General features: G+C 35.5%; 1 protein-coding gene across 1 annotated transcript; it reads right to left on the reverse strand.

Moving 5' to 3' along the window:
- Nucleotides 1-160: 160 nt before the first annotated feature.
- Nucleotides 161-22,110, reverse strand: LOC131167770 (chlorophyll synthase, chloroplastic). The gene is made up of 15 exons (XM_058126654.1): nt 21,827-22,110; nt 21,682-21,726; nt 21,476-21,564; nt 19,112-19,199; nt 9,768-9,853; nt 9,594-9,680; nt 9,446-9,515; nt 9,283-9,362; nt 9,107-9,168; nt 8,041-8,116; nt 7,884-7,946; nt 7,680-7,761; nt 2,462-2,538; nt 628-675; nt 161-481 (listed from the first exon to the last, which is right to left on the reverse strand). The coding sequence occupies exons 1-15, from the start codon at nt 21,930-21,932 to the stop codon at nt 419-421; spliced, it is 1,122 nt and encodes a 373-aa protein (XP_057982637.1). The 5' UTR covers nt 21,933-22,110; the 3' UTR covers nt 161-418.
- Nucleotides 22,111-22,394: the final 284 nt, after the last annotated feature.

The following is a 22,394-nucleotide window of genomic DNA, read 5'->3' on the forward strand; positions in this document are numbered from 1 at the left end:
GATTGAATTCAAGACGAGCTGCTTCTTGGATTGTGTTTTTTCTTATATTGTACTGCCATTTATTGGTCTATTGTTCTATCGTAATGCTAAATAGCGAGCCCTACTTGGCTCAAAGCTCATAAATGAATCTCACTTTGTGCTAAAAACAAAAACAAAACGAAAAAGCAAAATAAAACCAACTAAAATAGGCTGCTCGGAAGATACATAAGGAACTACCCCAACAACATCTTATCATACAACAACTGCTCGAATCCTACTCCTGGGAAATAAACAAAATTTTACGAGGGAGAATTTTCGGCATAAATGTTACAAACAGCATGCTCGGGACAGGGGCAGCTCAGCTAAACTGGTGCATCACCTTTGCCATTTTGCATCGCTGGGCTTATTTCATTCTGCACTCTTAAGAGATCACCAAAGATCAATGGCTGGTTGCCAAAGCAGTCACCAAGAGACCAAGCACAAGAAATGGCTGGGCACTGGCCTGAAATAACAGAACAGTGATTAATTAAGGAGCGAGCATCAGCCATATTTGATGGGCAATTCGGGCGAAAGTACTTCCCACTTGAATGGTTTCAGCCGCAGTTTACATAAGCTGGGAAATTATTGACGAGCTAGAGGAGAAAATACCTGATATTTGACGTCATATTTAACTGGGTCTTTGAGGAAGTACTGAAACTGCATCATTGCGCAAAGAGGATTGGTTCAAATTAGAACTAAAGCTAGCGTTTGTTTACACCACAATAAACATTCTCTTGAAATGTTAGGTTGGGAGAGAGTAGACACTATAATGTTCTCGAGTGGCTCATGTTTATGCATCTACTGTGTGGGTTTCCTTTCCCATCCTCTGCTCCCCCAGTCATCTATCATGTGTCCTTCGGAGATCAATGGTCATAATAAGCCACGTTGTCAACTAGTGACGAGGAAAAAGTGCATTTTTTTATCTTGTTACGAAAAATTGTGATAAGTGTTCTTCTACATGTCTCTGTGTCTTTTGTTTAGATATTGAAGCACGTCATGTAAATCCAATTAACGTAGAAGGGCAGTCACTTTCTATAGTTCCTCTACATTTACAATGTGCCCTATCATGGTCCACTCAACGCCAAAAGGGGCCTAAAAGGGCCATGTGATAGAGAACTGGCTCTTACACACCATGCATACTTGGGTCACTAAAACCTATTAAAACCTAAAGTTCAATCCCAAAGAGGAATCCAAAGAGAAATCAGCAATGTCCGCATGTGTGTGTGTACATATATATATATATATGATGTATGCATTATGACAATAATATTACACTAATTTAAGATAATATTTTAAAAATTATTAGTCATGAGCACCTATTAGGATAGGTCAAAATTTGCTATTAACACATTTTAAATAAAAATTAGTAATTTTTTATTAAATAATTTTTGAAACTTATTATTATTCAAAATTTAAACAAGCATTTACTTGATATAAATAACTTCTTAATTCAATTAATAATTTTCTTATGCTATGTATAATATTAGTGTATTTATTATTTACTTTGTGATACACAAACAAAGTAAAGCTGATATAACAGTACTTCACATCTTGAAAACATGTCCAGGTACCAAGTTCAAGCTAGGTGGCTTTCTTTCTTTCACTTTATTTTATTTTATTTTATTTTTTCAATGACGCACCAGGTTGATCCGCGCCTCACACTGATTTCAACTAGGTCGGTCTAGCTGTCACTAGCACAGCTGGGTAAATTCTGGTTTGTGTTAATTTCATATTTCGAGATTTGATCAGAATGACCTCAGACCGCAGGTCCAAGTTTTAAAACCTCGATCGATCTACAAGTGGTTTGTGAATATGATGGGTGGCAGGACTCAACCAATAAACCATTTCATAAATAAAATTCATGAAATATGAAGTGAAGACTTTCAAATGTATAGCTCACTTGCACTTATGTTTGGGTCCAGTTCTCCTAAAATATCCACGTTAGGTTAAATTAGGTTAAATTAGAATATATATATATATATAGGGAGAATTCACTTTAAAGCGACGACTATTCCCTATATACATTCAGCGTGACATTTTCTTTCACAATTGAATCTATTTTAAAAAGTAACATGCCCTTAATGCTCATTTAAGATTGGGTCAAAATGTCAAGTCTTGAGCTACATGTTTTCTAAATATCATAGCATACTTCAACAACTTCTATAGACACTTCCAATCAATTGATCTTCGTCCACAGACCAGGCTACCTTTTACTTGTAGAACACTCGACTGCTAGCAAATATTTGTTTTACACAATGTCCTTTGTTCTTTCATTGCTAGCAACTATATTCAAAGTCATGCTTGCAATCAAATAAAAGAATGTTTGAAATGTACATATAGCGATGCAATAAGAGAAAATGTTGGAAATTAAGTATTGCCAATAAAAAATCAGTACAACCATAAACCTCAGCAATGACACAAATTTTCATAAAATATGCTTTACCTGGAAAACAACCTGTGGAATAATCAGACCAAGTAAGGCTAAGGCATAATATGGTTTACCAGCCCCTAGTAAATATCCTGCAATCATTAAAATACTACAATGAAATTACATTGTTGATCTGTTAAAAGCAAACAGTTTATTCAAATGCAGTGTTTAAACTGCACACAAAATTACAAAAATAAAATTTAACATGATCTTTAGCTCGGAAAGTGAAGTTGCACAGTGTCATCAATGCAGACTAATAAAACCCAAATGGGACAGAAATTAGAATAGTGGCTCCTGTTTCAGCCCATTCTTCTCAAAATGTAATTTGGCCTTTTCAGTTTTCATTAAAACTGAAACTGGGACCAAAACAGAGCATCAGTTTTCTTTTTTACCCAAAAAAATAAAACAGAATTAAAATGAAAAACAGCTTGATTTTAATCCATTGTCAGAATTTTTTTGTTAAATTTTCTTACACCCTTATCTATCAGCACCACACTACATGACCATCCATGGGCCTATTTAATTCTTTTGAACAGTTTCCTACCAGTTTCAGTCTCTGATTCAGGATCACAATTTTTATGTATTCTGCTCCATTCAAACACGTGAATGCGCTCACACACAGAGATGTATTATAGAAGGGTGGTTCTGACCCCATTTTGTGCAAATAGAAATATAATCAGTGACTGCATACCCCATATTAGCTATGTGCCTTTCAACATAAATGTTACAGTAGCTAATTGATTCAAAAACAAAATAGCAAACTCATGGACAGACCACAAGCATGGATCAACAGCCCAAGTTTAGAGATAGTCAAGAGTTATCTTAAATTCAAGATTTTTTAGAGGGAATATTTTTTATTTTATTTATTTTGAGATATTTTTTCCTAATTTCCACAGGAATTTTAGAGGCATATTTAAAGACCATACTTTAAGATATTTTGGTATTTTAGGGCCACACTTTAAGATATTTTGCTAAGTTCTTGATTAGGAAATTAGTGATTGAGCTACAGTTGGTGGTATTTGTTTCTTCTTTTCCAAACATATTTAAGATGCCCTAGAATGTACTGCTTTTTTAGGAGACTTGATTTACAGGTTTATTTTAAGTGTTTCGAATTTCCCAAGGTGCGTCCTCCATCTGCTGTATCCTCTTTCTTTCTTCTTCTCTCTCTTTCCTTCATGTTTGCTCTCTCCTATGCCTATCCCTCCATATTTTGTTTCTCTTTCTTCTCCATTCCTCCTCTCCTACATCACTCAACCAATACCATTACAATCAGCTATAGTCGGGAAACCCCAAAACTCTCCACAAAAATGACTTTACAACTTTAATCAGACAAAGTTGCAAACAAATATATTTATGCCCTCCAATTGATTGCACTAAATGCCATGGACTCTTCAAAGTTACTTCTGATGCCTAACATAAAATGTGTGCAAATGTCTAGCAAGCTTAAACATAAGAATATGTAGAGATTTATCATTATTAGAGTGATATAGCTGCTGCTTTTAAATAAATAGGATTACACAATCCAAAATATACAAAATTGAAGTACAGGAATGCTTATAGGCCACTAATGCACAAGTGCGTTCTTGAAGCCCTTGCACATGTCAACATGAAAATGATGCAATCAGGGAAAAGAAGCAAAAAAGGCAAATTTATAAATCAAATGACTTGGTATGGTTGAATTGTGGGACAATGCAAAGGATTGAAATGAATATCGCGTTCAATTACTAGTCAAAGGACTGTAGCCAATACTGCTCCTGAGCAATGTAGAAGTCCTAGACTCCCACATTACTGCAGTACAAGCACTGTTCTTGATAACTGTAGCAATGTTCAGAAGGGTGGGGGATTTTCATTTCATCATGGGGTTCTGTATTCTTTATTTTCAGTTCTTTACTAGAATTCTTTTTTATTTTATCTAGTTCAATTTGTATTATGAATACTTTTTGAGGATCTTGCTTGGTCAAGATTAGTAGTTTCAAAGTTCGAGATCTTTTTTTAGTAGTGTTAAGCTACCAAGAGGCACATATATAATATTTGTACAAATTTTCTCAAATAATTAACTAAGAATTGTCTGCAGTCATTTTAGTAGTGCTAAGCGACCAAGAGGCACATATATAATATTTGTACAAATTTTCTCAAATAATTAACTAGAATTGTCTGCGGTCATTGCTAAACCTTAAGAGGTAGTGGTTGGGAGCATGGATCAGGGATTGGATTTGTAATTGAGTTTGGAAGAAACGTAACACAATTTTATACTACATTTTGTTCAAATCCACACAAATTCAAATATAAAATTCCATGCTCCAAAACACAAGGTGAAAGATTTTGTTCTCCCAGAAGCAATTCCTAGAACCTATTAGTGTGATACTAATATTTTTACGTAACCCAATCTCTGTTAGTTTTTGATTTATGGCCTCCAAGCCAGACTTAAATCCATAATTTCTAGCCTGATTTCACTGATTCCCAATTTTTTCTACAAACCCTATGCTAAATCAGTTTCCCTTTTTTCCCCTACTTGGCCTGTGTCAGATAGGTATCAAAGCAGGGCAGCAGGCACCACCATGATGTTCTCATATTGTGGGAGATCTTGTACACCTACTGCAGCATGTTGGAAGAATTTGAAGATGCGCCTTCAAGAAACTGTTTCAAGATTGAGAAAAGCAGAACCCTATGACAAGCTCTTAAATTGACTCTGATTGATTATGCTCAAAAGTTTGAAGAATTAACCATCATATGTGGAGTTATTGAGGATGAAAGAATCCCTATAGCTTGATTTAGGAATGATCTCAAATATGAAATTTGAAAGGAGATGTCTCAGGCACAAATAGTTGACTTGAAAGATGCTATTGAAGTGGCTGTCATGTGGAAGAAATTATTTAGGTTCATGAGATCAGATAACCATGCCCTGGAAACTGCTTCTTGTAACCCCTGCCAGCCATCAAATTGGCAAGGCAATAAAGGTAGACAAGCAAACCAGAAAGCTTAAAGAAAAAGCAGAGAAGGCTATACAGAAAATGGAACGGTTTAAGAAACAAGTAGAAAAGCCTCGAGAGCAAGCAAAACTAGACAACATTCATAAGCATGAACAGTGAGCTGCAAAGCAAATTCAGTAATGGGAACACCCAGAAAATCAAATTTGAAGTTCAGATGTTCAGGCTACTGGCAAGAAGAAACAACCCCCCCCCCCCCCCCAGCAACTTGAAAAGTTGAAATACTGCTCAGCCCAATGTTACCTAGAATGTGGAATGCTCTGGTTCATGGAACAAGAACGGGATCAAAATACAGCACTTACTCTAAAATGTGGAACATTAGGGGTATACATAAATTGATATATTGGTGCAAAAAATGTAAAGGCACTTGTATATTTTGGAGAGGATGTTCAGGTGTTTCTAAATGTTGAAGAGATTTTCTGTTGAAAAAAAGATTAATAATGACAGAAATAGAATTAAAATGTGATGATTCCCCACTTTTAACAAATAAAAAGTTATGTTATGTGGAAAATATTGAATTATCATTATATTTAGCATTCTAGAATGAAAATGTCCACATTTTGGAACATTTGTACCAATACGTGGTTCATTAGGGTGTTGAGCTTTCTGGTAACTATGGCTCAGCCTAATATAATGTCTCAAAAAGTTGCAAAGCCTGCTAAATCCGAAGCAAGTTTACGTGCAACAAAGGGGTTGATTGGAAGTACAAAAGGCAAACCAGTAAGTTGAAAGGCCTACACAGGGTACTGTAATGCAAAAACAGCAAGGAAGCTAAAACAGATGGAACATCACACCATAGAAAGCCTAGGCATCAAGAAAGTCTATTAGAAGATTGTGAATTGCTTGTTGAATCACCTGTACCAGGCACCAAGGGTTAAAAACAGCTTGCTGGAAGGAAGACAGTCGAGGTTGATTCTCCAAAGGAAATCTAGAAGCGCACAAGACAGGGAAATTGAAGTAGAAACTAATTAAGGACACTTAGGAAAGATTTGGTGATTTGACAAGCCTGTTACAGCACCATATATTCCTCATGCAGCCAGTTTTATTGTCCTAGAGGAGTAAAAGCACAGGACAATGGAACATACTGGTTTTTTATCAGTATAGTGATTGTTCAGTGTACAGATGGAAGATACTTTGTTCACTGAAAGATTTAAAGAAACTAAGGCTAATCAGCGCACTACTTTAGTTCACAATCCAAAGCTTAAAGCCAACTTACTGCATAAAAGTCATATTTCTGCCATTGAGTTTGTAGTCATGACAAGTTCAATAGCAGGGTTGACAAGCAATTCACTGTGAAATCATTCCAACCACCAATTAAGAATGCGAGGCGGTATCAACATCAGCCCTGTCATTATGAGCTATGCATGCAATCCCAGAAATCAAGGCGTTTAACTCTAGACCATTTCAAAGCTCAAATACAAATTTTCCCCATCCAGGGCAAAACGATGCAATCAGGGCTACTTTTATTTCACCACAGGTCCTATATTAAAGTATTTTGGGTCATCAATTATTTCTGAAGTGTTATTTTATTTAGTCCATTGCTAAGGTTAAGCTACCAACAGGTTCTTATATTATCTTCGTACTGATTTTCTCCAATAATCAATGAATTGTCAACTTTGTTGCAAAACCTTAAACCTTAGAAGGTGATAATTCTTCCCCTTGGAATGACTCCTATAACTGTAGAACCTACTAGTGTTATACAAATATTTTTATGTGATCATATCTCTGTTACTTTGATTAACAGCACTCCAAACCTTAAACCCCTAATTTTCCTGCCCACTTTCACCTATTTCCCAATCTCTTCCACAAGGCCTACACTAAATCAATTTCTCTAACCATTTAATTAGAATACATATCTAGGAAAACCATTTAATTAGAAGAAACCAGACTGGTGTTAGGCTAGAGTTTTGAAGAGGATGTCTAACCGCAGAACCCTTTGTATTCAAAATGAAATTACAATAGAGTGCAGTGAAAAGTCACAATGCTGCTTGCCCTTAAAGTCTACATAAGGTCACGATTCAGAAGTCAGAACACATTATTATCCGCCTGCTGACAACTAATTTATAAAAAAGAGCAGGATGCAGAGCACGCACTGCTATCACCATTTTAATCTAATCCACAAGTCTCAAACTGATTAACAAAGACATTTAGTGAAAAATGCCTTTAATGATAAAACAAAACAAAAAAAAAAAAAAAAACAGTAGCATGAACATGGAAATAATTAGAAAAAAATTTATTTAATTTACCTGCCACAGATATCTGAGTAATGTCAATAGCACCAACACAAATCCATTTTGCAGCCTCAGGACCAAAAGCTACAGGAATTGACTGTTCACACAGCATTTCCATACAGAAGGTCATAAAAGAAAATTTTATTTAAGAATGTTTTATAATTTATTTTTAGATTGGAAAGATGTTCATGTCACTAGCATGTAAAAGAGAGAGAAGACCTGAAGTCCCAGAGCTCTATCTCCTTCAACACTTTTGAAGTCATTCACAATGGCAATACCCAACTACAATGCCAAACAGTAAAATTAAATTAGTGTTGGGTTGGTTTGCACTAAACCACTATGTAAGATATATTTTGTGATTTTATGAAATGCATACCCCAGCTAAGCTGTACAAGAGTGTGAGAACTATTATGTCAGGTGTGAGGGTCCCAAACAATGCTTGACCAGCCCACCTATCATTAAATAACTGAAATATATCATGTTACCCAACATAGTGAGAGTGCAGAAAATAACTATTCATTGATGAAATCCCAAAAGAGTAATAAAATAAATACAATGCAACACACTAGCCATTGCTTACACTAGATGTCACTATGATGCAGGACAAGATGCCAGATATTGGATGGATTGATTTGACCCTCTCTGGAGGCTGATACCCAAAAATAGGATCAACAATTTGTTGGGTCCTAATCCCATTTATGTTTAGTTAATTAATGAGTTATATTTATGCAGGTGCTTATTTTAATTACTGCATCTTATGTGTGTTTTATGTAATTAGTAAAGGATTGATCTGTAATCTCCCCTCTCTCTTTAATACTCCTCTCGCTGTCTCCCTCCTCCTCTCAACAGTTTGTTGGGTCCTAATCCCATTTATGTTTAGTTAATTAATGAGTTATATTTATGCAGGTGTTTATTTTAATTATGGCATCTTATGTGTGTTTTATGTAATTAGTAAAGAATTGATCCCTCTCTCTCTTTAATACGCCTCCTCCTCCTCTCTTCACAGCACATTAGACTGTCAAAGGCATCCTGGATGTCATGTTTTGCATAATCTTATGGAAAGGATTTTAACTAACAAGTTAATAGCTGTTCCTACCTAAATGAACAAGATTATGGGGATAATACACAATTATTGTTGTTCTTTTTGACAATCTATTGTACTCCTTTAATGGAGTATCCATGTAAGTAGCACAACCTCACTGAATTTCAAGAAAAAATTTGGGATTGATCACTCTTACGTCAATTTTTTATGCAAAAATTATCAAATGTGCCTCAACCCTTGTATATGCATTATGCGCATGACATCGTTTGTCATCAATTACTGACTGCTATACAGATCCCTTGCAGTTAAAATCAGCAGGAATCAAATCAATCAGTTAACATGACATCATAAATCCATCTACATCAAGGCCACCAAAAGCAGTTAACAGAAAATATCCTACCATGGCAAACTGATATAGCTTGCTCCTAGGGCAAAATTTCCAATCCATCCATTTTGTTTAAGCTGCCAGAAAATTTGGAATTTAAATTAGGTACTGTGCATAGTCCTTCTCCAATGTTAAAGAGATATATATATATATATATAAAGTGGTTAAAAAGAGATGAACAAGGACTTTACCTTCAAAGGAGGGGCAGAATATATGTATGACAATAAGGACCCACCCAGAGCAAGGTAAAAAACTATTGGGAAATCATGCCCTGCCTAAAAGGGAGAGCGATTCAGACACTGACATTTTTACAAATTAACAGGATTAAAAAAAATTGCTCTGTGCTCAAAAGACTTGCCCATATGTCTAATAAACCAGCCAAACCAAGGCCCCCTAAAAGTAGCAACCATATTTGTGTGATGACCTGAATAAAATCCAAGACAAACATTAAAAACAAAGTAAATATTAAGCGTTTGTATAAGACAACAGTTATATCACGTACCTCATGCTCAGATATAGCCCCAGAAGGTATTGGCCGATAAGGTTCATTAATTGCATCAATTTCTCTGTCATACCAATCATTCAGTGTCTGCAAAAATAATAGGTGCACAAATGTTATATGATTTTGAACGTCATTCAAGAAAATTCAAGAACCATACATCCATAAGGAGAGCACCTGTGTATAACCAGTGAGACATGGGCCAGACATCATCATGCAAGCAATAGATTTGGCAATATCCTCAAAATTCCAGTGGAAGTTTCCTGCCAAGTCAAGGGTGACACTTCAGAGGCATATAGAAGTTTATAAAGGCATATTATCCCTTCAAAATTCTATCACCATTCACCAAAGACATCAATCAAAACACGAAGAAAGAATATCAAAAGTGGACTCCCTCATATAAAGCATTTAGCTGTCAACATCCCAAATCAACAGATCTATGAACGACAAGCCTCAAAATAACTGTAATCTGGTGCTCACTTTAACCTCGATCTGAGGCACATCATATTTGATTTGGCAACAGGAACAAATACTAAGCCCTTGTGCAAACAAATCACACGCATGTAGAAACTGCCCAGGATCCTAGATATATTAAACAAAATTTTTATGCATAAGGAAATTTTATAGGACTATTATAATGCTCAATAACAAGAGTATAGAACAGTGTATTTGGAGGCTAATGCCCTTGGAGATCCTGGACAGCACCAGAACCAAATGCGCTCAGGGTGGTTCGGTCCATAGTATTGAAGGGGCTTGGAGGAATATGATGCTAGAGAAATCAGATTCTCATGTTTGGTTTGCCATAGAAATCCCACATTCTGAGAATCTAAGATGCCTCCAGAATGTGATATTACCACAAACCATGGGAAGCTAGTATCCACCCTCATCTTATGTGATGTTTGATTCTTAGAGGCATCCAAATTTATGGGACTAAAAGGTCCAATATTTAGCCATTTGAGACAAAAAATACCCATTAAAATGAAGAATTATCATACAACTATGGTATTCATACTAACAAATTATAATGATATTAAAAATATGAAGTAATATCAGAATTAAGCAGGTAAGACAAGGGCTCAGTTTTGATGATAGGGCCAAAAGAGTTTTGTTAAAGAAGGAGCTGACCGAGGCTATAAGCCTTGAAGAGATCTACTAGGGGCAGATATCTAGAGCCTAATAGCTCAAGGCGGGAGACTGGAATACCAGATTTTTTCACCGAACCACGAATGCCCATCGTAGACTGAACACCATTTCCAACATTGCAATCAGAGAGAACACCTTCACTGAGGAGGCGGCCATTAAAAGGGGAATCTGCAATTTTTATAAAGCTCTTTACTCTGAATACAAAAGCTGGAGATTTGTAGTGGACACATCAATTTCAAATCTCTCAGCCCCTCCACCACAGAGTGGCTTGAGAGACCCTTTGAGGAAGCTGAAATCCACCAAGCCATTGGAGATTGCAAGTAATTTGCAACAGAGACAAAGTGCAAGGGCCAGATGGGTTCTCCTTATCATTCTTTCAGTCAAACTAGGGTGAGCTTAAGCAGGATTTTACCAACACTTTTGAGGAATTCTATAGATCAGGAAGATTTTTAAGCAGCATCAATGCCACTTTCCTTACCCTGATCCTGAAGAAACCTGGGCCAACCAACATTAAGGACTTTCATCCAATTAGCCTGGTGGGAAGTATCTATAAAATCCTTGCTAAAGTCCATGCCAGTAGGCTTAAAAAAGCCACTCCGGAGGTCATTGGGCAATATCAACACGCCTTTGTGGCAGGAAGACAAATCATGGATGCAGCCCCAATAGCTAACGAGGTAGAGGATACTTACTGAAGGGAAAAGAAAAACATAGTGGTGTGCAAACTCGATATGGAGAAATATTTCTCTTTTACTCAAGAAAATGGGTTTTGGGGAGCATTGGTGTAGTTGGATTGCTCATTGCATCAACACACCAAGCTTCTCTGCAATAATCAACCGGCAACCCACTGATTTTTTCTGCTCCTCTAGAGGTCTGAGACAAAGGGACCCTCTATCCCCCTTTTTGTTCATCGTGGTGATGGAGGTGTTGAGCCTCATGTTGATTAAAGCTACAAGAGAAAGATTGCTTAAAGGCCTTAGAGTTGGCAGACACAATAGGTCTATGGAGGTCACACATCTCCTGTTCGCTAATGACACTATCACTTTTTGTGAGGATGACCCTCTCCACATTCTGAAACTGTGATGTGTCTTGGCAGGGTTTGAGGCAGTTATGGGTTTGAAAGTTAACCTTGAAAAAAATGACATCATTCCGATTGGATAAAATGTAGATGGGCCTCTCCTTGCTGATCTTCTGGGCAGCAAAATGGATACTTTCCCTATTAACTACCTTGGGCTACCTCTCGGAGCCAAATTCAAAGACAAAGGAGTGTGGGATCCCATCATTGAAAATTTTGCAAAAAGGCTGGCAAGATGGAAAGAGGAATTACTTATCAAAAGGTGGCAAACTCACTCGCATCAAAAGCACCTTGACAAATCTCCATGTTTACTTCATGTATCTCCTTCCCTTTCCAACTTCAAATGCCAAGAGAGTTGAAAGAATTCAAAGGAGGTTTTTTTGGGGGAGCTTTGGGGCAGAATTCAAATTTCACCTTGTCAAATGGGGCATTGTGAAACAGCCCTTTCATTAGAAGGCTTGGGTTTAAAGTCCCTCCACATTTTCAATAAAGCCCTGTTAGGGAAATGGTTATTCATGATTGAGATAGATTACCTTTGGCGGGGAATCATTGCTGTGAAATATGGGCTTGAACATAACAATTGGATCTCCCACCCTAATAGAGGACCACATGGTGTAGGGGTGTGGAGTTTTATCAGGAAATGCTGGAATGATTTTGCTATGGGGAGGGGGCACAACATTTATTTTTGGCATGACTCGTGGAGCGATCAAGAAGCTCTTAGTGCCTTATTTCCAGCTATCTATAACTTGGCAAGTGATAAAGATGCCTCTGTCAGTCAACACCTCGAAACCTCAGATCCCCCTTAGAAATGTGGACGATTGGGAACTCAACCAGCTCACAGATTTTTACAGCTTTCACTACAGCTTCCAACACCATAATAGCACCAATCTCCCTATTTGGACCTTGGATGTGAAGGGGCCTTTCACTATTAGATCCTTCCTCGAGAAGTCCTTCCCTTTGGTGTCAAACAACTTTATTTTCCGTTGGACTCAAATTTGGAAGATCAGCCCCCACAAAAGTTGTCTTCCTTGCTTGGGAGGCAACCCATGGTAAGATTTTGACCATGGATAATTTGCAGAGAAGGGGTCTATCAGTTGCAAATAGATGTCCCCTTTGCATGGTTGACGCAGATTCAGTTTAGCACATCCTCCTTCACTGTGATTGGACAAGGAATCTCTGGAATATGATGCTGACTCTGATCGGACAAAGGTGGGTTATTGCTAACACAGTGGGAAGGGAAATCTGGGCCTAACTCAGTGGGAGGGGAACTCTGAGCCTGGAAAGAGATTCAAGCCACAAAGGTGAAGAGAAGAGCTATATCCCTCATTCCCCTTGCAATTTTCTGGTGCACTTGGAAAGAGAGGAATAGGTGAGCGTTCAAAGATTCATCCTCAACAATCCAAATCAGCAAAGAACACTGATTAACTGAGGTCAATAGCTCGCATGGTAGGACTGTTATTAATGACTTTGATGTAAGCTTTGATTTGTGTGGCACCCTTAAGGGTGCTTGATTTAGTGTACCATGGGTTGGCATCCCCTTGATGCCTCTTTAATAAAGTTTCCTTTACTCATAAAAAAAAAATCATTATGAATATTAATCTTATTCTGTTACATTATATAGTATTATTGTAAGTTTAATGCTATTATATATTTATATTCATAAAATGACATAATAATGTATTTTACTTATAACAATCACGCTTTATTTTTAAAATAATAAATTTATGGAATGGTGTCCAACTGTAAGCAGCAAACCTACGCCGTGTGCATCCACTAAAATACCTTGATCCCACAAGGAATTGAACTAGAAGATCCAAGTTGGTGACTCACCTCAAAGCTCACCCTTATCATTAAGCTACCATACAAGGGATGCAATATATATATATATGACCTAGACCTCCAACCTAGGCGAGCATTTTGGACCCACCAAGGTGGCACCAAAACGGGGGATGAAAAACTTGCCACCCGCCTAATGACTCATCCCTAGTAATTCACTAGGCAATTATGTCATAATAACATAATAGAGATGATTACTATATCATATATAAAAATATAATATAATATTATCATAAAGTAAACTAATACTATAATATTAAAAATAATATCTAAATATTATTTATTATTTTTTAGAAGATGATTGTTTATGATGGTTGGAATTTTTGGGGCATGATTTTAATTTGTTAGATGTTATTAGCAAGAACTCCATCTGTGATGCACTTAATGTCCTGATTTTTTCACACACAGCCAGTTCCAAGCCCGGGTAAAGGAGGAGGGTTGCGTTAGGTAGCTAAAAGCTAGCGTAATCAAATCACTATGATATGAATCCTTACCGAAAATTTGTCAGGACATCCCCTATAAGCGACGCGTTCCACTTGTACCACCTGAGTGTAGCAAAAAGTGAGCGATGGTGGACTAAGTCATCGCCCCAAAGCGACACGCTGTGTTGGCGCCCAGGTACATTGTCAAATATGTGAGGGTTGCTGCATCATTCGGGACATGGGCAGGTAAAGAAGCTAGTTCAGGAAATTAGGATTAGATTAGCAACTTGGAATATAAGGACAATTACGGATAAAAGCATAGAAATTGTGGACAAAATAATTAGAAGAAAAAACTAAGTGGGAGGGGGAGAAAGCTAGAGAAATTGATAAATTAAGATTTAAACTTTGGTAAATTGAAAAATAAAAACATAAGAATAGAGTAGGAATTATTGTAGACAAAAACTTAAAAGCTAGCGTTGTTAATGTAAACAAAGTAGGGGATAGAATTATAAAAATCAATATGGAATTAGGCCAAGAGATAATAAATATCATTAGCGCTTATGCTCCTCAAGTAGGCTTAGCAGAAAATCTTAAGAGACAATTTTGAGAAGATATGGATAGTATTATACAAGGCATACCAAGGACTGAGAAAATATTCATAGGAAGATATCTGAATAGACACGTTGGAAGGGATAATAAAGGTTATGAGAGGATACATAAAGGATATAGATATGAAGACAAAAATGACCCTAGGAAGATGATCTTAGATTTCTCTATGTCATATAATTTTATTATAATGAATGTTTGCTTTAAGAAGAGAAAAGAACACTTAATAACCTTTAAAAGTGGACAAAATAGAAGTCAAATAGATTTTTTTTAACTAGGAGGGTAGATCGTTTATCATGCAAGGATTGTAAAGTTATTCCACGTGAAAGCCTAACCACACAACATAAAGTCTTAGTGTTAGATATATGTATTAAAAAATAGAAGAAAAGGGATAAAATAAACCAGTGTAAGAAAACTAGGTGGTAAAACCTAAAGGGAAAAAATATAATAAAATTTAAAGATAAAATGATCAAAGATGGGGATTGGACTACAGAGGATGGGATAGATACAAATACTCTTTGGAGTAGATTAGCTAGCTCTATTAAAAAATAGCAAAAGAGATTTTAGGTGAATCAATGGGAAGATTCTCGAATAGCAAAGAAAGTTGGTGGAGGGATAAAGATGCCCAAAAAGCCGTAAATACAAAAAGAATTTGGTATAAAACATGGCAAAAATGTAGAAACATAGATAACTTTGAACAGTATAAAGAGACAAGAAAAGATGCAAAAAAGGCTGTTAGTGAAGCTAAACACAGATCATTTAATAGTCTGTATGATAGATTAGATACAAAATAAGGGGAAGAAATATATTTAAACTTGCTAAAGCTAGAGAAAGGAATAGTAATGACTTAGGAAATGTAAAATGTATAAAAAGTGAGTATGATATTGTCTTGGTTAAGGACAAAGACATAAAAGACAGATGGCGAAGTTATTTTAGTAAGTTGTTTAATGAAAACCAAATAGAAAGCTTAAACGTAGAAATGAAAAATGCGAAAAAGACTAAAAAATGAGACTTATTCACAAAATTAGAGTTAATGAAGTTAAGTTTGCATTAAAAAAAAAAAATGAAAAATCTATAGGACCGGATAACACCCCAATTGAAATTTGGAAATGCTTAAGTGATAACATAATTATATGGTTAACTAATTTATTTAATACAATTATAAAAACTAAGAAAATGACAGATGAATGGAGGAAAATCACTTCAATACCTATATGCAAAAATAAATGAGATATTCAAAATTGTAATAAATATCATGGAATTAAACTTATGAATCATACGATGAAACAATGGGAAAGGATAGTTGAACAAAGATTAAGGCTAGAAACGAAGGCCTCAAAAAATCAATTTGATTTTATACGTAGGAGATCTACGATAGAAGCTATATATCTTTTAAGAAGATTAATTGAAAATTTTAGGGAAAATACGAGGAACTTGCATATGGTATTTATTGATTTAGAGAAAGCATATGAGTACCTAGGGAAGTTCTATGGTGAGTTTTAGGAAAAAAAAAATGTGTATGTAGTAGGTATACTGATGTCATTAAGAATATGTACGATGGAGTAATGACTACTGTAAGGATTCTAGATGAAAAAACTAGAGAATTTCCAATCACCATAGATATATATCATGAATCTACTTTGAGCCCTTATCTTTTTGCTTTAGTGATGGACCAACTAAGAGCATTCAAAATGAGGTACCATGGTATATGTTGTCTGCAGATGATATTGTATTGATTGATAAAACTAGGGGAGAAGTAGATGTTAAGTTAGAATTATGGAGAGAAACTTTGGAATGTAAAGGCTTTAGGATAAGTAGAAATAAGAAAAAATATATGAAATGTAATTTCAGTAATAGTAGAAGAATATTGGAGACAAAGTTAAACTTGATGATGAAGAAATAAATAGAACTTATAGATTTTGATACCTTGGATCTATTATGCAAGCTAAATGAGAATTGAAGATGATGTGATGCATAGAGTTAAAGCAGGTTGACTAAAATGGAGAAGTGCTTCAAGTGTGTTTTGTGACCGTAGAATACCCTTAAAATTAAAAAGGAAGTTTTATAGGATGACTATAAGACTAGCTATGCTATATGGATCAAAATGTTGGGCAACAAAGAAACAGAATATCCCAAATGTAAAACTTGTCGAGATGAGAATGTTTAGATGGATGAGTGGTATAACACTGAAAGATAAATTAAGAAATGAACATATTCATGATAAGTTAGGTGTAGTTCCCGTTGAAAATAAGATAAGGAATGGACGACTAAGATGATTTGGACACTTGCAACGTGAGCCACATAGTGCGCCAGTGAGGAAGAGCGAGTTAGTTACTATGGGGGCAGTAGAAGACCTAAAATAACTTGAAATGAGATAATGAGTAAAGACTTAATAGCCCTGAATTTGTCAAAAGAAATGGTCAATGATTGCATAAATTGACAACAAATGTTTATATATCTAAACCCACCTAGTGGGACTTAAGGCTTGGATTCGTTGTTGTTGTTATGTTCTCAACAAGTTACTATGGAAGTATGAAAACTTATATTTGTAAGCCTGTATTTAGCTTAAAGCCTACTAATACAATAGTTGTCATTAGCTTTCCTAGAAACTATTAGCCTACCCCTTACATCAAACAAAATCTTACTAACAATATTAACAACTTATGGCTAACTAGCATATAGTTGTCAAATTGAGATTCGAATCATGAACCAAAATTCCATTTTTGGGAATCAAGAATCAAATCGTAAGATTTGGTACAAATTTCCAAAATCAATTCTAAATGACATGCATATATTGATATACAAACAACAAGAAAAATGATCCAATACATTTAAATTTTGACAATAAAAATACCATGTGTATGCTTTCCTTAAACAATCGAGAAGTAAGAGAAATTAAAATAGTGAACTTTATTTTGTTTATAGGAAGGAATCAAGAAACAATATAAATAAATAAACTTTTTGTGTTTATCAACAATTTAAAAAATAATAACAATAATAATTCATGCAGATTCTTTCTTGGATTAGAAAGAAAAAAATAAGCTAAAAAAATGATAATAATTGAACAAACTACTAAAACTAACTTTTGAATCTTAACAACACAGCGAAATATGAATACCACATTACCCAGTGAGTGTTCTGTCCCTTCTTCTAAATGACAGAACACTATACCCCTACTAAAGTGAAGAATAATTTTGTGAAGGCAGCATAAGATCTAAAGTTCTATTTTCTCCTCTTTTTGAACACAAAATTGACGTAGACAAGGAATGAAATGTAATCATGTAAAAATAAAAGCAATAAAAAAGAAAGAAATGTTTTTTTTTGGAGGGGGTGGGGAGATCTAAACTAGTCAAGTTTGTCAGAATATGATAGGTTTAGAATCGTGTGACTCAATAGATTCAGATCAATTCGATAGATTCAAAAGGTAAATTGATAGATTTGGCTATGATTCAATTGTTTTTAGATTCGCTAGTAAGATTCGAATTGATTTGGCATGGGATTGATACAAATCGTATGAATCAAATCGTTAATTGTAAGATCTAACAACTATGCTGACTAGCCTCATAACAACATGGATTCTTGGCTCACCAAATTGATTTATGGTAGCTGCCCAAACAAGTTTACAGTGATATGAATGGAGAGAACTAATAAAACCAATATGAATTATCCATTGTGTCTCAGAAGCCACTTTCCACATCCTTTATCTTCAAAAGCGTCACAAAACCTCTTGTATAATCTTTAGCTGAAAAATAAATGATTTCTTACTACTATATACAAAAGATATGAATGGAAAGAATAAATAAAGCCAAAATAGATTACCCATTGTATCTCAAAATCCCAGTATCCACATCATTTATCTTCAAAAGCATGCACAAAACCTCTTGTGCAATATTTAGCTGAAAAATAATGATTTCTTACTATTATGTACAGATTAATTTGTTGCAGATTTCCATATTGAAGCATTGAACCAAAATTGGCAATTTGGCATCCAGTGTAGATTCCCAGTATCTATAATGCAGACCAAATAAAATATTCCCATAACACAGGCAACCCAACTCTTGAGCATGTAATTCCCATGAATCTCATTCTAAGGGTGACTTATATTTTCTGAACCAAACAACCAGGGAAAAGCATTTTTCTTTTTACCTAAGAAGCTTTCACTGCAGAACAGAATAAAAATCCATTGTTTCTGACAAGCAAATAATTGGAGAAAATCTAGATTTAAACTCCAATAAAAAATGAAGTAAAATTCCAAAATGTCACCTCCTTTCCTAAACCTCTACCCCACCTAAAGAGAGGTTATATACTTTTCTGTCATAAAGAAGTTCTATATGTTAATAGATCAGCCAGCAGAAGTAGAGATTCCAGGCAAATAGTTACTATCAACATTATAATATAGGCTTACAAAAAATAATAATAACAATAATATATTTCAAAAATACCAGACGCAGCAGCTCCACAAACCACTCCCCAAACCAGTGGGGGCCAAGTAACAGGCTTAGTAAGTTGAACGCGAATTTTCCACTTATTCTGCAGGGACCAAATCATACAATCAACATCAGTCTCATTTTCACAGGAATAATTTTACCATCAGCCCGTAATTCAATCAAGAACATACAAACAAAAACCAAAAAATATTAATAATTACTGGTAGGCATTGCTAATCCACACACACACACACACACACACATATATATATATCCATTACTAAGAGGGTTAAATCTCAAAATAAAGAAGTGGGCTCATCAATGCACATTATGAAAACACTCCATCACACATACACATAGAAAACATCCCATTCTCATCATGTTAGGTTTCTTAGTTCAAAACCAAAGAATCCCATACAGTGAGTACAAAAATTTGTCCTCCATTGTCATAGTGGGGGAAGAAAAACATGAATAGACTTTATTTTAAGTAGCCTCTCCAAAGGATGAATAGTTATTCAATGCAGTTGCTGATAAGCAAAACAATTTTTTAATAATGACCATACATTCCATGCTACTATGTTGGTGGCCACAGAAACTTTCTTCAGTGGGGGCAAAACATGTGGGAAAATAAATAACTAAAAAAAGATGAAAATAAAAAATTGAAAATTGAGGAAATTTGGCATTATTCTCAAAAAAATTCTTCAAATATTTTGCAGTAAAATCAAAACTATCCATATTTTTATGTGTTTACATAAAAACTCTTTAACTTTTCATTTTAGGTTGTCTCAATTTGTGATATAACAGTATTTCTAGTGGGAGCAACTCTTTAGATTATTTATAATCACCTCTTTTTTGAAAAAAAAAAAAAATCTACTTGGGGCACTTGTTCACACAGTGCTGAATGAATTTAGTTCATTAATTTCACTTAGCACTTGCCTGTGAGAATAAAACATTTGAAGTGTAGCCAACTTGGTGTTACTTTGTATCAATGTTCTTCCATTGGCCTCTAATAAAGGACAAAATCCTAATGGTTTTCAATGGCATCTGATGATCTGAATCTCTTATTTTCGTTTTTCTGTTAAGAAAACTCCAAATTTTTACTTCCATTCATTATCTAGAGTAGCTTGCACCACTGTATAATACTAATTGTTGCTTTGGAATCTAATGAGGAAATTTTAAGTATCATTTCAATCCACTCCTAGAGAAGAAACCATAAACCCCCTTACTTCTCCAGCTCCTTAAATTGATTTTTTTTTTTTTAAATGAAAAATAAATGCTCTCATTAACTTTTCTCTACACCATAAAGTTTGGTTTCCAAGCCCCAACATCCCCCCAATCCCCATACCCCAAGCATTTTAATGACTTTGAGGACAAAATTCATTTGGACGTTAACTTTACCCACCATGCTACCCATTGTAAAACAGAAATATAACTTAAAAGAGCATCAAAACACATGAAGGTCTTTAAACCCTCCCGCACCCTCCTCTCCCTAAACACATGAAGATCTTTAAACCCTCCCGCACCCTCCTCTCCCTAAACAGAACACCACCAGAATAGCCCAGCACCGAACAGATCCACCATTATACCTGCTTCTAACGCCAAAGTCTACCCTTTCAATATGTACAAGTACAGCTACTGATTCTCCTTTAGATAACAATTTTAAATCAACACAAAATTCAATGCTCAACTTTGAACACCCAAAATCTCATGGGCTTCATTCAGGACTTGGAAATTGTGAGGACTGCGGAAAGGAATCCCGTTGGTGTCTTTGGATGTTGAGGACAATGAGAAAGAGATTGATGTGTGTGTGTGTGTGTGTGTCTATATATAGCGAATTAATGAACAAAAATTTATTTAGGTGTCATTCACATTTGATTTTTCTATATTTTCAATCATTTTTTTATTAAATATCCACTCTTAATATTGTTTGATGTATAAAGAAAATGAAACTAAAAAATAATTTCCTTTTTATTTTCATTTCCTTTCCTTTCCTCTCCTAACAACATCCCTCGTACAAATGGAGGCACAGGGAATTAGAGCATACAGATTCTCTTTCAAATGCATTGGGACTTCCTAGCTGTCCCTATGAAATTCAATACCCATGGCCAAAAGAAAAAAACAAACCACTAATTTCGTCACATTATTCCACTGCCATAAAAAATAGATACAACTAATTTTTCGGATCCAGGGCGAGACTATTTTTCGAACTCCTTTAGCTTACAGCCAAGAGTACCAGCTTTAAATAATAAAAAAAATCAAATATTAGTAGCAACAATCATAGCAACACTAAGAACAGAAGCATATAACTTCAAAAGGAAAAAACTAAGCTAAAAAAATTATGGTAGGCAAGAACGAAGGAAAATTACAATACCCACTCACCGTTTCTTGCGCTGCTCCTTTAATGCCGAGAAGCTGGTTGAAGCTCGAACCGCCGGCCGCCGGCGCCTTATCCGGTGCGCGAGATTTAACTGCCACACGCACCCGCGCACACAATCAAAACATATAAGACCACACACTAAATACCTCTGAGTTGAATTGAAAAACCTGAAACCTCAAAATTCAAAACAGACGCGCAAAAAGAAAACCTTCGTCTGCTTCTGTCTCTGCTGCTCTGACCACGAATCCCCGCCCTGAAAAGTTCATATACAAAATCATACAGTCAGTGCGGATGAAACACCATGGATGATTCGGAGCTCAAACGCGAATAACGAACTCATAGACTGAACTCACGAGCGAGAGAAACAGAACTCGGCGACAGGATGGAGCGAGTTTGGAATCGGTCGGGCTTTGTTCCCCATAATCTGATGGATGCCACAGTGTTCAACACGGCCGCCATTTTCGACGACGGCGCTTCGGTGGCTTGGTGCGACGGGCGCCGGAGTGGGCAGGGGGAAGGTGAAGTGATAAATGTGCTCGTTGCGTAGGCGCAGAACAAATATTTTTTTTTTAGTACGGGAAAAGGGGGTAGTTTGGAGTGTATCACATCGTACCCAAACCAAGGTTAGTTTACTTACAGAGTTTTTTCGTATTTAGTTGTGATTTATTTAAAAATGTTTAAGAAAGATTCAGAAAAAGTTTTTGGAGATTTGAACAAATTTTAACATTTTCTTTTAAGACATAAAAATATTGGGTGGAATTAAACAGACTTTAATTTTTAACTCATAAATTTTTTTATTACTTTCAAACACAAATACAATGAGTGTGTTCTAAAACTTTGAAAAATGAGTAATTTCATTATATTTTTACGTACCGAAGGTATATTTTTAGTTTATAATGGATAATGTTCAATAAATACTGT

This window comes from Malania oleifera, chromosome 11, assembly GCF_029873635.1.
Source record: "Malania oleifera isolate guangnan ecotype guangnan chromosome 11, ASM2987363v1, whole genome shotgun sequence".
In the NCBI taxonomy this organism is placed as follows: Eukaryota; Viridiplantae; Streptophyta; class Magnoliopsida; order Santalales; family Ximeniaceae; genus Malania; species Malania oleifera.

What these genes read in the sequence shown, in the direction of transcription:
- LOC131167770 (XM_058126654.1), bottom strand. Translation starts at nt 21,932, where the DNA reads ATGGCGGCCGTGTTGAACACTGTGGCATCCATCAGATTATGGGGAACA. An exon ending in TACTCAGATATCTGTGGCAG is followed by an intron (nt 2,539 to 7,679) that starts GTAAATTAAATA and finishes TAATGATTGCAG; the next exon opens with GATATTTACTAGGGGCTGGT. An exon ending in AATATGACGTCAAATATCAG is followed by an intron (nt 482 to 627) that starts GTATTTTCTCCT and finishes CTGTTATTTCAG; the next exon opens with GCCAGTGCCCAGCCATTTCT.